A 20,753-nucleotide genomic window follows, 5' to 3' on the forward strand; every position below is an offset into this window, starting at 1 on the left:
AGTGTCAAAAACAAGGAGGCACTGTAACTATTTGAAGCAGGATGTGACAAAGAATTAACCTTGTACATAGATTATATCTAGGAAAAATTATCAACCAATGATAGGCAAAGAAATGCAAATATATAAATGTATATAAGGTGAATCACTTATGCTCAAACTGACACCTTAGCAAAAGGCTGACCATAGAGATCCATGTCATACAGCACACGTCATTTTGTGAAATACAGCACTGAAATGACATGTTGATAAACATTGCTCTTTTATGATACACAAAAGGTGAACATCCATGCTATGAGCAGTTTGACAGTGTAGCTCACTGAGTGTTGATAATTCATCAAAGACACCAGGCAGAAGACTGTAAGATATCTCAGCTTTTTCTCACAGACCCCAAAGGGTTGCAGCGGGGACTTGTCACATGAGCTGTCTCCTGTGTGCAAACGCAGGGCTTGGTCCTTTACTCTCTTCCGTACAGCATGAATAAAATATCACAGAGAGACTGCAAAATAAAATGTATTTCTGTGACAGCGGTGTCCAGATGACACCCTGGAAAAGAAATGCTTGTTTTACACAGGGCTTAACCAGTCTACGCAATTTACTGCTGCAAGCTATTTTTGTGGCTTACAGTTTATGAGATTTCAAAGCAAGATAACACTTTTATAGACATAATAAGAACACCTGCATTTACATTAAGTCAGATAAAAGGAAAACACAGGATGGATATTAATGGATATAGATAGATGGATATAGAAAGGGTAAGTTTGTCTTTGTCAGGACAACGCCCAGAATAAAGTGAATTGATTTCTACTACACAAGAAAAATGGATAAAAAAGTAAAGGCTAATCTACCAGGTATAGGCCAGCTTTAACTGTTTAGTGTTAGAGAAAATGTACAAGAACATCTCACAATTATATAAACATTTCTTGCACCTTCCTCTGTGACATCTGACGTGAGCTACTGTCAGGGAGAAGACACCAGAATACTAATGGCATGAGTCATTGTGGCAGTTTTGGTGCTTCTTCCTAACACATCTAGGACTTTTTTGATTATGACAGAATATCAAAATCACACAAAATACCACAACACCACAATATATAAAGTAAAACTAAAATAGAACTAAAATCTAATTTCCTGCATCCACTTCAAAAAAAAAGAAAAAACAAGAAGTGAAAACTAGAGACTTTTTTCCCATAGTAAAATACTTTGTAAATTTTTGTTAGAAACTAATCCCCTTAAAATTAAGCCTCTCCCAAAGAGTTTGGGTTTCTTCCACCAGAAAATCACAGAGTTGAGATGCAATAAATTTTGCAATTTTGTTCATCTTTCTTTCATGTTACTTTCCATTTTCAACCCTCCACTCTATGAGTCTGGTCCTTTAAAACTGTAAGTTCTTCAAATTAAACACACCAGACCTGAGTATGAAAATCTGAGCTAGGAAGTGTGCAGGTGAAATGTAGCACCCCTCAGGTTTGACATCTCATGTCCTGACTCCTATTTGTCTCCTACTGTTCTGCCTGGTTCAGAACTGAGAGGTCTTCTAGAGTTCACATGAACAAAATGGATCGAGCTCCATATACCGTGTGTGCAAGAGTTCCCAGCAGAATAAACATTTGTTCTGAGCTTTTTTTTTTATTAAAACCTGGAAAAACCCTGACAAGCCTAGTAGAAATTGGGAAACAGAAGCCAGTGACCCATACACATGGGAACAAGCTAATATTCAGCCCTGTGGTGACCTTGCATTAGTGCTGTGGTTTGTTCTGCTTCCTATTACGCTTCACTCTGTTTGCAGATCCCCATTTCCTCTCATAGCTCTTCCCCTGACAGCCTACTTGTTCCTCACCACTGCACTGCTCAGTACATCTTTGATCTGCACTTCTCTTGGGCAACACACACAGTGTGCATTCTACACTTGGTCATCCCTGTTGTGTCAATTGGCATTGTTAAAGCAGTCATAAACTACTTGGTGCCCCTTGGGTATGTTTGACAAACACAGACTTCCAAGGGCACGCCTGGTGCAGGTGTTCCTCTCCTGGTCAGGAATCACCTATGAGATTCATATCTACAGAGTTCAGTGAGTGTAAAATCTCCACCATCCTTTGGCATGGTGGTGCATGGAGGCTGTGACAGGGCTTGACCAGCTGTTCTTCAAATTTCCATCTTTTCCAGGGTTTTGCATTCTGCATAACACAGAGTTGAGGAGGCCAAAGTGAGTATGGGAGTAAGAAATCAGTTTGGATTTTATCTTCCACTTGACAAAAAGGAGTGTTTGAAAGGTGGTACATGAGCCAGGGCGCAGGGGGACCTTATCACTTCCCACAATGACCTGGAAGGAGGGTGTAGCCAGGTGGGGAGCAGCCTCTCCTGCCAGGCAACCAGCAACAGGACAAGAGGACACAGTCTCAAACTGCACCAGGAGAAATTTAGTTTGGAAATGAGAAATAATATCTTCACAGAAAAGGTGCTTAGACATCAGAATGGGCTGCCCAGATGGGTGACGGAGTCACTGTCCCTGCAGGTGTTTAAGGAAAGACGCGACGTGGCACTCAGTGCCATGGTCTGGCTGACACGGTGGTGATTCATCATAAATTCATAGATCAGATAAGATGATCTCAAAGGTCTTTTCCAACCTAATTGATCCTGTGATTCTGACAAGGCAATATTTGGTTGTTGCTCAGCCCATGGCGGCCCTCTCTCACGTGCATCACAGACTGTCCCTGCCCAGCAGGCTTGGCCTCCACCTGCCCTTGGAAGAGCCCACCTTGCTTTGACTGAAGCGGAACAAGGCCGGGGTGAGCAGCTCCGGGCCGTGCCGGCTCAGGGAGGCCCAGGGAGGCTGAGGGCGACCAGGGAGCCCCGCCGGCGGCCCCGGCGCGCGCCGCCGCCCCGCGGGCACGGCGGGGGGCGCCAGAGAGCGAGCACAACACACGCCCGCGCGGTCGGGGCGGCGCTGATTGGCGGCGGCGGCGGCCCACAGCCACGAACGGCGGCTTCTGATTGGTCCGCAGGTGCGGACCCGGGCGGGGCGGGGCTGCAGAGGGTACATAAGGAGGGAGCGGCGCAGGCGGTGAGGGGCGCGGGACGGGCGCTGCCGGGGTCCGGGCGTGGGCGAGTGCGAGGCTCAGCTCGTGGCGACAGCGGCGGCCGCTCCGGGTGTTCGTGACGGCAGCAGCGGAGCCGGCTGTCCCCAACCATGCTGTGCTATGTGACCAGGCCGGACGCCGTGGTGATGGAGGTGGAGGTAGAAGCGAAAGCCAACGGCGAGGACTGCCTCAACCAGGTGAGGGCTTCTCCCCGCCGCCCGCCCGCCGGGCGCCAGCGCTCGGGGCGGGGGCTGTGGCGGGCGCAGCGGTGACCACGGGGCAGCGCCGAGCGCTGGTGCCCGGCAGCCGCCGCTGCCCGGCCAGCCCACAGCCCTGTCCCCGCGGCGGGGCCCGGGCGCCAGGCGAGGGGCGGCGGTGGCGCGGGGCTGGGCCGTGCGGGGGCGGCCGCGGCGGCGGTGGGGGCGGGGAGCGCCGCAATCTCCCCGCTTCCCGTATGGTTTTGGTTTCTTATTCTCCTTTTCCTTATTTATTTTTTTTTTCCAAACCTCTTCTCCATGTTGAATCCAGAGGGTGCTGCATCTCCCGCCACGGGGCTCTCCGGCCCCTCTACCCTGGGAAGCGCAGGCCCGGGCCTCGCCGCTGAATCCCGCTGGAAGTGTCCCCGGGGAGGGGACAGGAGTGGGACCACAGGCGGGGGATGTAGCACCCCCTGCATTCAGCCCTCTGCATCCGGGGCCGAGCGGCCTGGAGCTGCCATCCAGGTGCTTTCTCGCCTTTCCGCCACCGCCGCCTCGGTGTGTCTGCGGCGGCTGCCGTGGGGATGCTGGGGAGAGACAGACAAACAATCCCGTCTGCCCGTGGCACCCAAATAAAACTTGTGGGTGACTCTACTTCTTAATTTCTGCTTGCCCAGCAAGTGCTGTGATGTTGAGTAGCAGATAGTCTTCCCTTTGTGGAAATCCGCTGACCTTCTGAAGTGCCTCCTTGGTGAAATTTTTTCGAAGCAGCCCACGTGTTTTTTGGCTAGTGGAGGAATTCCTAGTTTATGCTTAGTGCTTTTTTTCTGGGCTGTTTTATATGCAACCTAAAATCCAAATGATTAAGCCTTTGTATAAAGGTGCTGACAGCAGGATTTTTTGTGTGTTTTGAGTGAGCAGTCTGAAAGACCACTTCAAATGTTACTTGTCATTATCATGTTGTAGCCTGATTGTAAAGAATCTTATTCTTTCAGGTTTGCAGAAGGTTGGGGATTATAGAAGTTGATTATTTTGGACTGCAGTTCACTGGCAGCAAAGGGGAGAATCTATGGCTGAATTTGAGGAACAGGATCTCCCAGCAGATGGATGGTTTAGCCCCTTATCGATTGAAATTGAGAGTCAAGTTTTTTGTTGAGCCACATCTTATCTTACAGGAACAGACAAGGTGAGTAAATATGGTTGTAAGTACATTTAATTTAGTACTTTGTTTTCAATTTCTGTAACTTACGGGAGTGGTTGCACACTGTTTTTATTTCTTTTATCATATGGTAATTTTGCTTGACACTTCTATGTAGTTTTAAAATCTTAGTGGTTTTGAAGTTTATTCCTTTTTTCAGGAAAAATGTAATTAAATTGGCAACATTAAGCTTTGTGTAGCTACCGGTAAGTAATGAGTAATTTTGTGAGCACTTAGTGCTGGAACTGGAAGAAACTAAGCTACCAGTAGCAAACTTTTCATATGGTATTTGTGTCCGATAGTAACCTCTGTTCTGTGGTGTTACTCTAGGTCATTCTGAACCACTAGTACAGAAAGGCAGGAAACAATTCCTCCCACAGTGCAAAAAAACTTGCTGAATTCCTTTTTGTCTGGTATTATGTTACAGTAACTTTCATATAGCTACAGGCTCTTAGAGGCTACAAAAGAAACAGCTGTCTGGCTGCTTCTGTGGCAAGTCCTCTTTACTAAATTGTCATACTGTTATTAAATCAGAAGAAATAGTCTTCTAAGATTAGTAGGGAACACTTGCTTTCACTCCTTGAGTTTGATTGCCACATGAATTGCAACGGAATTATCTTTAAAGAATTCTGTACACTTGTGTATTTAATGCTGACCTTCCAACTACTTTTTCCTGTTAGTTTTGGATAGTACAGTTAATATGAATGGGGCCAATTGAAATCTTGTGTCCATATGACGATGGAATCCCTTTTCACTACTCACCTGAACTTGTTACTCTCAGAAACATTGACGTAATACTTTCAGAATTAAGAAAATAATTACAACATGGTGCTTGTGCACAGAATGTCTAAAGAACTTGGTCAGAAGCTGACAGTCTGATTTGGTGTTTATTTCATAGGAAAAAGGTTTTGAGTTTATTTGAGATATAATGTGTAGGGGAGAAGCTTTTGGGGAGCAGTGGTTCCAGTTTATCAGTGTGGATGAAGTTTTCAGATTGCTGTGGTAGTAGGCCATGGTTGTTCTGGATAATAACTCCAGTTAGGCAAATGCATTCAAACTGAGTTCCAGTTCTTATATACTCTTATTTAGGAAATAATTTCTGCTATCCATGACATGTAGTGGACTATTTTTCCTTGAAGAAACTCATATTTAAATATTCTTGGTAAGTATAAAACCAAATAACAAATGGGATTTATGTCAAAGAAAAGGGACCACACAATTCCATACCTGATGAGGCAGAAGAGATTGCCCTGAGCATGTCAGATATGTCTCCACTCACAAAGTAAATCAGGGTGAAAATCTGAGAAAACCTCAGAGTGGCATTTTTATGCTGTCATTGATGAATGTTCGTTCAACTTCACAAGGCTTTTACAGACATCTGTGTCCCTGCCTTCAACACTGTCAGTGCAAGACCTGGCAGGAGGTGGAAGTTGATAGAGAGGTTGAACTGGTGAAACATGCCCCAAGGGCCTCCAAGACTGGCTTGTGTAGCTAAAATGTAACAGATTTTATACACCTACATCAAAGCAGCAAGTATTTCTCCACTGTAAAGATGATTTTAAAGGATATAGGTGGGGCAAGCTTTCTTTTATGTATCCAATTAAGACTGTTCTGAAACTGATATTTTTAACAAACAATACATATATTGAAACCAAATACAAGTTGCATGTCAAGTTGTAATAACTGCATTTTAGTTGTAAGTCTAGTAGTCACATGTAGCAAATGTGGAATTCCAGTGCCTATGGTAAATGTCCATTCTCCTGGATTGTTGACACTGAGTTTTAGTCGATTGACTTTTTTTTTTCCTACTCAGGTCTGCTTGAGGATTTACATATGCCTGTAGCTGAGTTCATACTCAGTTTGTAATCATAAGCGTCAAGGAGAAGATTAAAAACTTGTAAACCTGTTCCCAAACTTAAAAATCAATAGATGCTGCATAGAATTGTAAGGATTAGCTGTAGAGTTAAAGCTAACACACTGTTTTATCTTTATTTGCAAAATCTTGATAAGAAAGTGATGGGTATCCTTATTGTCCTTTAGCAGTTGTGTCCATTTATTGATGTATGGGGTGTTTCTGGCAGAGATGTTGCCTTGTGGACCTGTGTGTGAAGAATGCTGGGGAAGTTTTGCAGTCTTTTGCTTGCAACCTCTGATCTTGTTTTTACATATAAATTAGATGCATAGATACATGTTGAGACTGCTTTTGAAATCTGAGAAGCTGCAAGTAATTCTAAATTTTGTTGATGTGCTTCATCATGATTATAATGGCAAGCGTTGTGACTCAGTTACCAGTTTTTTTTCTGCATGCTTAGGAAGCTTTGCCAACCCTGGTTGCAGTGCTTCATTAGAGAGCCTTGCCTTGCACTTGAGTTTAAAACTCAGGTGTGTGTTTGTTTGTTCAGGTTTCTACATGCTGTGAAAGCTGATCTAGCAACAGAATGTCCTGCTTCTGTTATCTTTAATCAGCCGAGAGGAAGACTGGAGCCAATTCTAATATTTTTATACAAGGCAACCTTCTTGCAGAGCACAAAGAGCAGGCTATAATTGTACCTCTGACCACTGTAGCAACAAACCACATTCACTAAGTGCTTTGGGAATCTGAGAATTGCATGGAGAAACCCTTTTTGCTGCACTTTTTTTACAGGGTTAAAAGCAGTTTATTTCTATTCTTCGGATCTCAACTTCTAGGTTTTTTTATTTGATTACCTGGTACTGAATTGCACCATGTGATTTTGTAGTTTAGAATTGTTTTCAATGGAATAAAAGTGCTTCAGTGCAAGAATGTCATTCAGATTTAATCTGCTGCTGTCAGAGTTTCACAAACAAGCCTGAGATGTGAACAGTGTGCTGCTTTAGAGGAGTTTAAAGAGCTGTTAAGTTTTCTTTAGCATGGAAAATCACACTGGCTTGAAAACGATTGCTATCTCTTTGCTTAAGACACATGAGATGGTCACAGATCGAGATCATAACTCTGGCTTCTGTTGTGTTCGTTTTCACTGTTTTGTGTTTCTTTGATAGATCGTGCAACAGTTAGGGGGGAAATAAAAGGAAACCTGCTTTTCACTTCTCTACTGAATGACTTGTGGGTGGTTCATGTATCAAATATTGTGAAGTGTTGATTGCAGTAAGGAGCTAGGGCTTAGAGAAGGGATTATAGTTCGCTAATGGGAATTCTCAGGAGACTTTTTGCCGGGGGTGGGGCGGTAGGAGGCGCCCGGCAGCGCTGCGGGCCGGGCGGTGCCGGGTGCGGGTGTCGGGGGCAGGGATCGGGAGTAGCCCCGGCCCGGCGGCGCTGGCACGGCCCGGGAGCCAGCTCTGCTCTGGGATATCTGCCCCTGCCCGGGGCACAGGGATCCGGGCATCGGTCACAGGCGGTGGAACGTGGAGCAGAGGAGTCTTGGAGCTTGCACCCACCTTTTAACTGGAGGAATGTTTGCAGAGCCGCCCAAGGGGCCACTGGTGCCTGGCAGCAGTCTGGGAGAATGGTGGGTTTAGGTTTTAAATTCAGCATTATTTGTCTTGTGTGGCATGACTGAAAATCAAATATTCACATGTAAGCCACGACAATTTAAAATATGTCAAATTCTAGTGAGGCACACAATACCGTGAAGCGTTCAAAAGAGCTGTGTTTTGCCAACCTTGAAAGTGGCAATTACTCTTTTGGAGGTTGTTGGAAGTTGTGTGATGTTTGCCAGTGTTTGAATTATGTTTACAAAGTACACTTTCTTGCTGTGTTGTCCAGTTGTATTGATGAACAAGTTGAAATTAAGAATGACCTTAAATCTGTTGAGGAGTCAGATACATGTAGTAGATAAAAAGTGAGAAAACCATCTTGTTTTCCTGTAGCATTGGGTAGCCAGCGCAGCAGTGATGTGGTGTTTGTTACAAGGCCATGAAAGTGTTTTTGATAGACACTGGGGTGAGTTTATTGGATCTTTTTGTCTAAATCAGAGTTGAATCGGAGTTGGTAACCTTTTACCTACCCTGCTTGAGAGCAAGGAAGAACAAAGATACTGAGAAGTATAAAAAAAGGTGAAAAACTTTTTTGCCCTGTTGGATGGCTTTGTCTGCTTTTAAAAACAGAATTTTATTCTATATATTTCTAAATCTTTATCAGTATATTTTTAGGGAGAACAATTACACCTCTTAACTTTTATTTTGGACTACAGAGCAGTAAATGTACTCCACAGTAGGAAAGAGCCTTAACCTGTGGTAAGGAATCATACCCCAAAGAGAATAGGTAGTTCTTTGGGAGATACGCTAAGATTCTTGCCAGTAGTCTGGCAAGAGAATGAGGTCTTTTGGCTATGCTTTTAGTTTGGGGGGCATTAGTCATATGCAGACACCTCTTTGGTAAAGGATTGGAGTTTGTCACTTCTTCCACTGACAGCTAAGTTGAGAGCTTAACATTTTTAGCTATCTATTTGCTCTATTTCCCTTGCCTTAATTAAAAAAAAGTAATAGAAACTACTAGTAGTAGTGCAGAACCTTGATTCCTAATGCACACAATTGTCTGGAGTTACAAATGAGTTACAAAAGAAAAGAAAATATGATCTTGTTACACGTACTTTTCACAGTATTTTTTTGTGGAGTTACTGCCATTTTATTTGGATGAACACTAACTAGGTGATTTGCCTCCTCTTAGAATTCCATTATGGTGAAGTACTGAGGTCTGTTTCTGGTAGCAGTGTTCAGGATTGTCAGCCTGCATAAATTGCTCCAGAGGGAGGCAAAAAGCAATTAATGTGATTGATATCTGGGTCTGTGGCTTTAGTTTGGTAGCTATACTTTTTCATGAAATGGACCATCTGCTGGAATCTCATTGCAACCTCCCCTTTCTACAGTTTTTGTATCAAATTATTTACATCCAACTGTAATACATTAATCATACCACATTTGATTTTACTGAGTGTTTTGTGTGCACATAAATCTTAAATTATATGCAAAACATGGATCCAAAAATAAGGATATAAAATGAATATAAAATCACCAGTGTAGCTAATGCTTGAATAAAATCTTTGATCGTGTTCTAATTGTAAAACTGCCCTTTGTTCTTTTGGAAGAAATCTATCTGGGCAGTGACTGATGGAGTGTGGCTTTGGCAAATTTAATATGTTGCCCTCTAGTCAGTGTTCTTATGTAGTGTTTTGAACTACCAAACTCGGAGGAAATGTTCCATAATTGAATACACAGGTATGTCTAGGTAGCATGGGATTCAGAGGGAAGAAAAGGCTATTTTGGGCTACAGGGACTATATTTTTGTACTGATGTGACCACGTGTGGATCACGTGGGCTACAAGTGCAGTAGGAAGTTCTGTGTGTCCTTAAAGCTGCCGCTAGTTGATCAATGTCCCAACATGTCTGGCACGTGTTAAGATGACTAGGAGTCACAACAATTGATGGGCAAAGTTCAGAGCTGTGAGGATTTAAAAACTAAATGAAGCTTTGGTAAGGGTAATAAAAAGCTGCAGAATGTGCTAAGAGAATGTTGTGGCTGGAGCTGGGGCTAGAAACAGTCAGACATACTTTTTGTCTGACTTCAGTTGCTTCTCAAATTTATAACATGTAATATTAATTTATCAAGTGCAACTGAAGTGTGAATGATGCAGAAACAAAAACATTTAGTTTCTTATATGGTGGACAAACTTCAGAATTTCTACTAGCAGAGTTGGAAATGCAACCTTTAGGGAACGTACAAACAGTTAAGTGTTTTAATAGTTCATTGTTCTAAAACTTGCTAGGTAAAAATTCCATTAAGTCTAAAATACTAGTACTGAAATAATACCTTAGAAAAAAATGTATCCTCTTACTGTACAGCCTGACTATCTTTAAAGGTGAGAAAAGCTTTAAAATTTTTTAAAATCATATCTAAAGAGAGAGGAGGGATGATGGATTGTGTCTGAGGTGAGTAGGTCACGATCTAATTTACAAACACTTACATAAATGCTTTCTTGTAACTAACAGTATCTGTGATACGAGCAGGTTTTCCACAAGACAGTCTATTAGGTCCTTTTAGAATTTGCAGAATTAGATGGGAACTGCATCAAGGATCCTAATGCTTTAGTTTTGCTTGACTGTATTCAGCAATAAGATCACATTCTTATGCCTTTTTCTTTAAGGATCCAAAGACTTTGTTTATTTTGTGTAAAAAAAAAATTAAGTCTGTTTGTTACTAGATTGTGGCTGGTATCATGTTGTGGACCTTTGAAGAGGAATGATTTTACAATATATATTAATATAACTTCAAAGGAGTGCACTCTGCAGCTGGATGAGCTAGTCAAAACCACTTTTTCAGATGTTTGTAACTGCACTCTTTCAATTTTTAGGTGCCTTTTCTTCATCTAATGCATTAGAGTCAAAACTAACAAAAAAATCCCGGAAACAAACAAACAAAACCTGACACACACACACAGAAAAAAAAAGGCAGCTGAGAATTTGCTATCTGAACTTTGGTTCAGGGCAGCTGTTCTAACAGGTCAGTGTGAAGTCATTCACTGTCCTGTTACGGGTGCAGTTTAGTTTATTTAGGTGCACATGGACTGAATTTGCATAACTAGTTACTTTGCAATAACTGTCCTTTATATGTGCTGTTTGTTCTATTTAGCAAAAAAATGCAAAGTAGCTGAGTATTTGAGATGTTTTCCCTTGCGTGTTATGAGCCAGTTAGAGGAAGTTACTGCACAATAGCTGCCATGATGCTACTTCACATCGTGCCTTAAATTGATTTTTCTGCCTATGCCATTAGTGGTTTTAGTAATGGAATGTGGCAAACCATGCATCTGCTGTATCTTTTTCTGTAATTCATCTGTATTTGCAGGAGCAATAGTTTGGTTTTCAGCTCTCCTTGAGATGTCAATAAGGTCTTCCCAGCAAGAGGAGAACTTTTGACTGTAACCTGTGTAGTCAGTGCTGTCATATGAAAAAAACCCCTGAAGATACAAGAATTTAGGTGTGGTAGTTGTAAATGTTTTAGCTAATGAGAAAAATAAGTCTAATCTTTCTTTGAAATGCTGCATTTGTAATTAGTATTTAAAATGGCTGGAAATCCTGTCCTGGTATTGTCAGAGGATCAAGAGTGCATGAGAAGCTGTTTATTTTATGAAATGTTGATTGGAGATAGGGAAAGGCCTACTATTTGAATTTATTTTTTAATAAAAAATAGTGTTTCTGTAATTTGTACTGAATTCTTTAGGTTTGTGGGCTGAGCACCAAAAAGAGTCTGTACAACTAAATCATTTTGAAAGGCTACAGATATGCCTTTCTGGGGCCCACACCCAAAGAGCTGTGACTCTGCAAGGTAGGAGAAACACGTGAGAGCAGAAGTTTGACTCTCTCTCAAAAAAAGAGCCTAAAAAGGATTATCCTGCTAACAGTGGACACACAACTGTCTGAAGGTCTGGTCCTCTTGCCACCTAAACTTGTGTCCTGCACAGTGTGAGGGCATTGGCTTCCCTCAGACTCCCTCTAGAACTGCTGGAGGGTGTAGGTTGATGTTTGGACTTGAGAGTAATGCAATTAAGCTCCTGCATCACCAGTAGCATGATGCTCTAGCACTACAAATGGTTTGCAAAGGGAAGTGTTGGAGCTGTGACTTCTTGCAGGAAGTGGACCACAGGAAAGCTTCAATACCAATTCTTTTTTCCTGATTCAAAAAGTCCTGGATATGAGGTATCTTTTGTGCTGGTAGTATCTTCTTAGTTGCAACATTTATCAATAGAGCTGAGAAAGAATACAATTTTTGCATGTTCTTTAATAGCTCGTAATGCTGAAAAAAAGTCCTATTTGCCTTGTACAAGGGAATTACAGAATGCTACAACACAATATATGTAAGATGTTATTCAAAATTCCCATTGGAAGGAAAGCTCATCACTTATGAGCATCCTCAACTTCAGTAATGAGACATTAAGTACAGAGCTTCAGTAAAGTTTTTCTTAAAAGTAGATTAGATTTCATTTTAGAGAAGTAAATGCCCCATTTCTGTGGAAGCCAAGACATATAGGGATATGGTGGGTGCTAGGCTTCATTTATTGAAATACTTTTTCAGTGGTACATAACTCTTGATGTACAATTCTCCATCTGGCTTCCATAAATATGTTGAGTCTTAAATGGTAAGAAATTTATATTGTGTCCCCTGAGGGAAAATAAGCATGATCTATAGAAGCTAGGGCAACCCATAAGTGATAATAACATGCTGCTGTTAATGTTGGTGAAAATGTTGATTTGTCTGTCAAGTAACCTATTAGATAATTAAGAGCAGCTTTTTGAATTTTCAGCAAGCTGTCAAACCTGCCTTGGTCTCAAGTGCAAAGTTTGGTTTGACAAATGCTTACACAGTAGCTGTTTTTCTATTTCATTACCCAATGCCTTTTCAGGTATTTCAAGTTATTCTGTTAATGATGTTGGTAGCAAAAACACCATGGCTATAGGTGCAGCGGCATTTCCACTGTATAGAGAAAGTATGGCTTCCCCTCTTTCATAACAGAAGTGTGTATGCTTTGAGAGGCTCTTCCCGAATTTGCTTTTGTGAAATGCAGAATAACTTGTAAATCACAACAAAATTGTAAACATAGGAAGCTAATTGAAATCTTTGATACTTACTAAATTGAAATTATTAAGTGATCTTAGGCGTTAAAGCAGTTCTTACTCTTGAGATACTAGTCATGATGGTGAAGTGCTTTTTTCTTTTAGTAGTGATTTTAAATGCCATCTTCAGCTGTAGGGTTGATGTTTAAGAGTAAGTAAAGATGGAGGCTCTTTTCTTTCGCTTGTGCCAGACTTTATCTCCTTGGTACATTCATTGCAAATTCTTGAAACATAGCTAGATGTTACTTGTTAGGTGTCTTGATTACAGAGATCATGTAACAATTTGTGTAAGCAAATGTTTCTGATTGTGTTGCAGGCATATGTTTTTCTTGCATATAAAAGAAGATCTTCTTGCTGGTAATCTTCAGTGTTCTTCAGAGCATGCGATTGAACTCAGCGCTTTGTTGGCACAGATGAAGTTTGGAGATTATAACCAGAACACTGCCAAGTACAATTATGAAGAACTGTGTGCAAAAGAGCTCACCACTACCATTTTGGAGAGGTAAAAAGCACAATTGTCTAGTCTCCTTCTTGGAGCCCAACAGCAGAAGATTTTTGTTATGCATTTAATTGCTGGTGCTATAGTGTAAACCGGTTATTTAACAATAATAGCTTTGGAGATCAAAATTTCCAATCTGAATATTTGATGTTCTGATTTCAATTAAATTTTAAACTCAGTTATGAGGTGGCTTTTTTTGTTTTTGTTTGGTTTTTTTGTGAGAACTCTTGTACGTGGGAAAACAGTTATGTTTAAGTACCTGGAGCAGGGTATTCAAATTGTAAGTGTGTCTTAGACCTATACTTGCGAATGAAGGAATTTATCCGGCTTAGTACCCTTAGTACTCTGGAAAGTAAACGGAATTCAGAAACATCTTCACAACTCAATTCCTGAATATCAGGAAACATTCAGTGTGTCATGCTTTCTGTAGTGTTTTCTTTAATTATGAATTTAGTGGTAGCTCAGGGAAATATGTTGGGGCTGGTGGTGTTAGTTTGAAAACCTTGATTACATGTAGCTTTTTAATTTCTAAGCAAAGGTACAGTATTTTCTCCTTGATGTTCTCAGGATGTTTTGGTAATTCTCAACTATTTCCAGTTCACAATTGCTGGAAATATATAGACAGATAAAGCAGGTCAGGAGCATTTACTAATCTGTGTAACTAGGTCATCTAAAAACCCATGTTAAAACAAGCTGCTGACAGTAAAAGCAGATACTGAGTTATTTCACCTATCCTTAATCTTTTTATCAACAGCATTATTACAAAGCACAAGGAGCTAGAAGGTCTAAGTCAAGCATCTGCTGAGTACCAGATTCTACAGATTGTTACCACACTGGAGAACTATGGGGTAGAGTGGCACTCAGTGAGAGACAGCGAAGGGCAAAAACTCCTTATTGGTGTTGGACCTGAAGGCATATCCATCTGTAAAGATGACTTCAGTCCAATCAACAGGTATGTATTTCCTGGAACCATTTGCATGATCAATTTTTCAGAAATATGCAGTATGCCTCTAGTTTTCATATAAATGCACAAACCGCTCTGAGAATTACTAAAAGTGACTATTGGGATGTGTAGGGTCTGAGGACAGTACCTGCTTGTAATCAAGATAAACAAGTGACCTTAATAATCTTGATTTTTATATGTATTTTTGAGGCAGTATTTTCAATCAGCATCGCTGACTACCATCAGAAATCATTGTAACTTCTGACAAAAATGCACTGTAATAGTTTATGAAAAATGCTCCAATCTTTAACAACTAAATAACTTTTTTTAAACATTAATTTATAGGATTGCTTATCCTGTTGTTCAAATGGCAACTCAGTCTGGGAAGAATGTATATCTGACTGTTACCAAGGAATCTGGTAATAGTGTGGTTCTCTTGTTTAAGATGATCAGTACAAGGGCAGCAAGTGGACTCTACAGGGCAATTACAGAGACACATGCATTTTACAGGTCAGTATTGCCTCTAGAGTCATGTGCTCTGCTTGTCTCCAGTGTTTTCGAACTAAGTGCCTAAGTAGCCAGCAGTCTGACTGCACTTTGCAAATACTCTGAAAAATTTCATTGTTGTTGCAGTCTCTCTTTTCCTCTTAAGTCCATAAGCTGAACAAGTTTTTGCTATTTTGCATTTTATGGGTGGGAGTAAGAAGTAAGCAAAATTTTCCCACTATGAATAACAGCATTTCAGAGTATAAACTTATGTTCCTTGATACTTAATGAGCAATACAAACATTTTTGTTCCTATGTAAGAGACAATGAGAGCAGTGGGGAAGATCCTGTCATTCAGAATATGTAGGTCCTTTATTTGGCTCATTCAATTGTTACATTATCTGTATGCCACCATCCTATGTAAACTTTCTTACAGCTTCTCTGTCCTTGCTCACATGCTCAAGATTTTGCTTCATGCCAGCAGCTATCCATTGTCTCTGTCTTGTTGTTCTTTGAGGTAGGGGTGCTATACTTACTTGTTGGTGGGCAACTTTTCAACCCCCTTTCATTCCTATTGTGGTATCCAGCACTGCTCAGTAAGACTAGCTGTCAAAAACACTTAGTAGTGTTTTCTTAAAATTAACTACCACATACCAGTTTCAATTACTTCTTGATCTTTGTCTCTGCTTGTAATTTCTGCTATCCTTCACAGTTTCTGATTTTAATTTAAGCAGAATTTTAGTTTGGCAATAGCATTCGGCCATAAGCTTAGATCTTGGATCTTAGGCCCTGTGAGGCTGTAGTCCTTCTGTGTTTGTGTTTTCTTTCCTGTGTTGCCTAGAGAAGTGATATGCCTTAATAAACTTCTGAAGATTCAACTGGATCACTGAAATATGTGAGAAGCACGGTTAGAGTAGCTGAAATGCACAGTGGCAAATACAAATGCCTTAATTCTCTACACTCCATTCACACTGGTTCCCTTCAGAATGACATAATACTAGTATATAAAGTACTGGGTAGAAATTGGGTTAAAAACATTACTTCACTGATAAAAATTGACAGCCAAAGACTCTTAATTGGAGTTCTTTAGGGCGGTGTTAAGAAATGCAAAAAGGTGTTGCCAAGCTGAACTGTGGATTAAGCAACTGCTTGCTGTTCATTAGCATAAACCTTTAAGTCCCTTCCATAGGCTGACTCCATTTTACCAGACGCTTCACATTTTGAAGATGTAAAGTAATTGTCCCTTTCCATTTTACACTTTTCAGAGGAGAGTTTTCATGTAAAGATAATTCAAGAGCTTAAATATTACCTCAGACTGTTTAATTTCACTGCTGTTACTTCAGCCTTGGGAACAAAATACTGTAGGATCATTCTGTTGGTGTTAGCTAACCAAGTTTGCATTTGTCCTGTTGCTTTATAGGTGTGACACTGTCACCAGTGCTGTCATGATGCAGTATAGTCGAGACTTAAAGGGCCATCTAGCATCTCTATTTCTGAATGAAAACATCAATCTTGGTAAAAAATACGTCTTTGATATTAAAAGAACATCAAAAGAAGTTTATGATCATGCGAGGCGAGCTCTTTATAATGCTGGCATTGTGGATCTTGTTTCAAGAAGTGATCAAACCCCACCAAGTTCCCCACTTAAGTCTTCAGAAAGCAGCATGAACTGTGACAACTGTGAGGGTCTCAGCTGCCAACAAACAAAAGCTCTGCAAGAGAAGTTGCGGAAGCTGAAGGAGTCCATGCTTTGTATGGTGTGTTGTGAAGAAGAGATAAATTCAACCTTTTGTCCCTGTGGCCACACTGTTTGCTGCAAGTCCTGTGCTTCCCAGTTACAGGTAAATGCAGTGGCATTAAGTTATGAGTTAACAATTTGTGTGGAAGGTTTGTTTATTTATGTTATATTTGTTTTTATATATTTATATTTTATAGTCATGCGTTAATGTTTTTGTTGATGTTCTAGTATAGCTACTAAAATTTTGTTTGTGGCAAACTAATTTCAGGGAGCATTCTGTCTGAATGATGTGCTACTGTAATTTGTGGCAAGGCTAAGAATGAACTGCATGCTTCTCACCATACCCTGTCCTAAATATGGGATGATGGGAAAAGTGTTATTGTTTATGTGAAGTCTGCAAGGAAGTGCAGAGACTCTCAAAATCCAAAGTAAACTAATCTCCCAATGTTTTTCCTTTCCAGTCGTGTCCTGTTTGCAGATCTCGTGTTGAGCATGTCCAGCATGTGTACTTGCCAACCCACACCAGTCTTCTCAATCTGACTGTGATATGATCTACATACACACTTTAAACGCATCATGTACTCTTCAAACTGCACTAAGAAGAAATGCATTGATTGTGAAGAAGGCAATCACTCTGGCACCTATCCATGATCAAAAAGCAAAAAATACTGCATTCTTTAACATAAATATTGTTTGTTCAGCATGTCCAAAATGGTTTGGGACATCTTCTGAGAATAGAAATGTAATTGATTCATGTTACTTAAAGAATGATCCATAAGTTTGTAGCATGGTAGTGTTGCCACAAAGCTGGGTAACCCTGGAGAAAATGTGGTGTACACATGCAGATATACCTGGTGAAAGCAATGCAGCCTTTTCTTTTACATGCTCTAAGTCCTTTTTAGTACAGTTGCACTGTTTATTTTAATAGTAAGACTTGCTTTTACACATACCAGTTTAGTAAGGCTCATAGCTTCTGCTTTTAGTAAACCGCTTTTAAAAGGAGAGATCACATTAAAAAATTAGTTCTTAAACCGAAGTTACAAGGCTTCACTAAGCATCTGTGCTTAACTCAGAATTCTATTAAATAGAAAACAATCCTGAGAGAATAGCTTTGGGAAGAGAGGACAAGACTGTCTTAAGTGTTGAGAGTGGGTCAGGAAAGTCTTGTGGTTGCCAGTGTCCTGTGGAAGCACTGCTATGGGACTTGGTTCGCAGCTCTCTGTGGGCAGGGTATTCCCAGGTTTCCCACATTCGACTTTTGGCTAGTGGTCTTGGGAGCTGCAGGCAACTGCCCTTCAAGTTGGCTTTATTTTTGGAGACTAATTTTAAACTATTAAACATGCACCATTAATCTTTAAGGGTTGTGTATAATTTTAAATGCTTTCTTCAGTTAGCATCTTTAGCAGGAAATTACCTACCCAATAAAATGTTCTTGATTTCCACCCCCCTACTTGGGCATTTTGGGCTCTGGTTTCCTAGTGTCTTCTCCAGGGTACAGAGGGAACTGGAGACCATGTTTGGGTGCAATACTGGCTTAATCAAAGCTAGAAAAGTACACTGTCACTTTACTGAAATTCTCTGACTATACTTTTCATATTGCCTTAATGTAGCAGTAATGTGTGTTTATGCATCTGTTTCTTTGCACAGACATTTTGTCAAAATATTAAAACTCTACTTTTTTATGACACATTAGCATATAAACCTTACTCTAAGAGGGTATTTATTTTTTCACTTTGTAAAGAAAATTTTGTTTCCTCATGAAGCAAAAGCTTTGTCCTATATTGTAGGCAGCTTCTGTCTTTTTTATATCCAGATTAATAAAGGACTTTAAAAAATCTTTGTGTTATTGATAAGACTGATTTTGTTCTGAAATTTGTCTGAGGCATTACTGAACTGAAACCCCACAATGCAGTATTTTCCTGTTTACAGTCTTGAATATTTTGTCATGTTTGAGGTAATGAGGCTTTCTCAAGTGCATGCAAAGGAGGGAAGAAAACTGACATGTATTAAGACAGTGAACTTTGAAACAGCTTACATATTCAAACTGTAACATAACCTTGTGAATTTACTTAGTGAAGAATGTTTTCTACAATAAATTGCCCCAAATCTGGGGCAGATTAGACTTGCTAACTTAAAAATTCTCCTTTCACATTGTTGAAGAGACAGTGCTTCAGCACTTCCAGGGCTGTGCTCTGCCATGCCAAGGAAGGAGTGGTGTACAAGTGAGTTCAGAGAAGACTATCCAGCCACAAGTAGTGCTTGAGCAAGCTGCCTTTGCTTCCCAAGATTACAAACAAATTATGTTAGTAACATCTACTCCATTATCTTACGGCAGCTGGCTGAAATGGATTGTAAATTAATATAAATAGATGTTAATACAGGAATCTGATTTGAAGCATGCACCATGATCAAGCTGTTAAAATAGGCCAGCATGACCTCTAGGTCCTTCTACTTAAGTTGACTGTATGATTAGACCTTGCTTAATAGAAGTAATTCCAGGAGTTAATCAAGGTAGGGTTTTAGACCGACCAGTTCTATGGCAGTGGTGTAATTTGGCCAAATCCTATGACTTGTGTAAACATACCCTGTTCAGTGTTGGAAAGCTGTGCAGGGCACCAGCCCAAGCTGAATCCTGAGAAGCCTGGCCTGGTGCAGGCTGTGCCTGAAGCTGCTGGGAACCTTGTTCTGTATTGGCAAAGTAGAGCGTGCAGCAACAAGTGAAGACTGATGGACTTGGGCACTTAGGAGAGGTCTCTGATCAGTGGGGGTTTGTGTTTTTTTAAATGAAATTGTTACCTGTAATGAGAATTGAGCAGCAGCTCACCTCTTTGCAGTGTTGTAAATCACCACAACAGCCTCACTTGGTTTATACGTAAGAAAAAATTCAATGTAAAACAATGCATGAATAGCTTTGATTTGTTCATGGACTTCTTTCTTCAGAAGCATTGCTTCAAATGTAGTTGATCATGCTCTGCTAGGAAAGTTTTGCTTAATGTTGCTGTGACTTGTGTTGCTCAACATTTGTAGGTTGAGTACACTTTATTGCAAGGAGTAACTGTCTTGTCCACATGAGCTGCTGAGTGCTGTGAAGAGAGTAAAAGAAACAATAAGAAGTCTTGAACTCCACATGCTATTTAGTCATACTGCAGAAAAAGTCAGGTCTTGTTTGTTGAAGTGCTGTTCTTTTCTCCTGAGATGTTTTGAATGTTGCAACAGGTACGAGAGGGGGAAAAAAAATCCAAAGTCCCAAACCAGAAAACAACAGCACAGGTTGTGGGAGTAACTGGAGCGTGTGTCCTTTACACTTCTTCCTCAGGAACACTGATCATAAAGCTTCGTTTGACAGCTGTCATACATTAGTCAGCTCCTGTACAAATATCTGCCACCCAAAGCTGCTACAACTTGGCAAGAAAACTCATGGAAAGTTCCGTTTTTGTTTATCGTCAGAATTGCAATGCAGCTGCTGTAATCCCATTGGGTGTGTGCAATGTCATTTTAAAGGTATAGTCTCAAATCTCCACCGCAACTACCTAAATGAGAAAAACTCAGCTTCAGAGACAACATGACTTGCTGGGTCAATTTGAGCCAGAGCCTTGCTAGTGACGTGCACCTCCTGATGGCAGAATAGCATTTAAGAACAGCCCTGTGGGGAGAGAGTTACATGTAGGAGATCTGGAGAAGATAAAGTACTAAAGTAGTTACAGTTAAGTGTTGTTAATAAGACAGGGCTGTGAAGTTCCAGACTTCCGCCAGTATCTCCCTGGCTTTCATCCTCCCCTGGCTGCACCAAGGTCTCTGTTTAGGGACAGCTCAGTTGGCAAGGGGCTCCAAAGGCAGCATGTTGAGCTGTTCCAAGCTACAGCTGTTACAAAGGCACAGCTCCATCCTCCAGCTCATAGTTGTTCATTTCAAGCTACATACAAAATGTTCAAATGCTAAGAAACTGCAGAATGAAAGCTTCTGTATTTTTAAATTATTTTGATTTCTTTCCCAAGTGCCATAAAAGCATGTACACAGCAGTATTCATATATG

The 20,753-nt window shown here is 40.7% G+C and overlaps 1 protein-coding gene across 1 annotated transcript; it reads left to right on the forward strand.

Moving 5' to 3' along the window:
• Nucleotides 1–3,096: 3,096 nt before the first annotated feature.
• LOC117004696 (myosin regulatory light chain interacting protein) lies at nt 3,097–18,558 on the forward strand. Its single transcript, XM_033075707.1, has 7 exons — nt 3,097–3,274; nt 4,270–4,460; nt 13,372–13,557; nt 14,309–14,506; nt 14,843–15,007; nt 16,404–16,824; nt 17,183–18,558. The coding sequence occupies exons 1-7, from the start codon at nt 3,188–3,190 to the stop codon at nt 17,270–17,272; spliced, it is 1,338 nt and encodes a 445-aa protein (XP_032931598.1). The 5' UTR covers nt 3,097–3,187; the 3' UTR covers nt 17,273–18,558.
• The last annotated feature ends 2,195 nt before the right edge of the window (nt 18,559–20,753 follow it).

The sequence above is a fragment of the Catharus ustulatus genome, chromosome 1 (genome assembly GCF_009819885.2).
Source record: "Catharus ustulatus isolate bCatUst1 chromosome 1, bCatUst1.pri.v2, whole genome shotgun sequence".
NCBI classification, from domain to species: domain Eukaryota; kingdom Metazoa; phylum Chordata; class Aves; order Passeriformes; family Turdidae; genus Catharus; species Catharus ustulatus.

Bases quoted from the DNA above. Each gene is read 5' to 3' on its own strand.
- LOC117004696 (XM_033075707.1), top strand. From the start codon at position 3,188: ATGCTGTGCTATGTGACCAGGCCGGACGCCGTGGTGATGGAGGTGGAG. The intron at 4,461-13,371 runs GTGAGTAAATAT...ATTGTGTTGCAG, and splicing joins ATCTTACAGGAACAGACAAG to GCATATGTTTTTCTTGCATA. The intron at 15,008-16,403 runs GTCAGTATTGCC...GTTGCTTTATAG, and splicing joins GAGACACATGCATTTTACAG to GTGTGACACTGTCACCAGTG.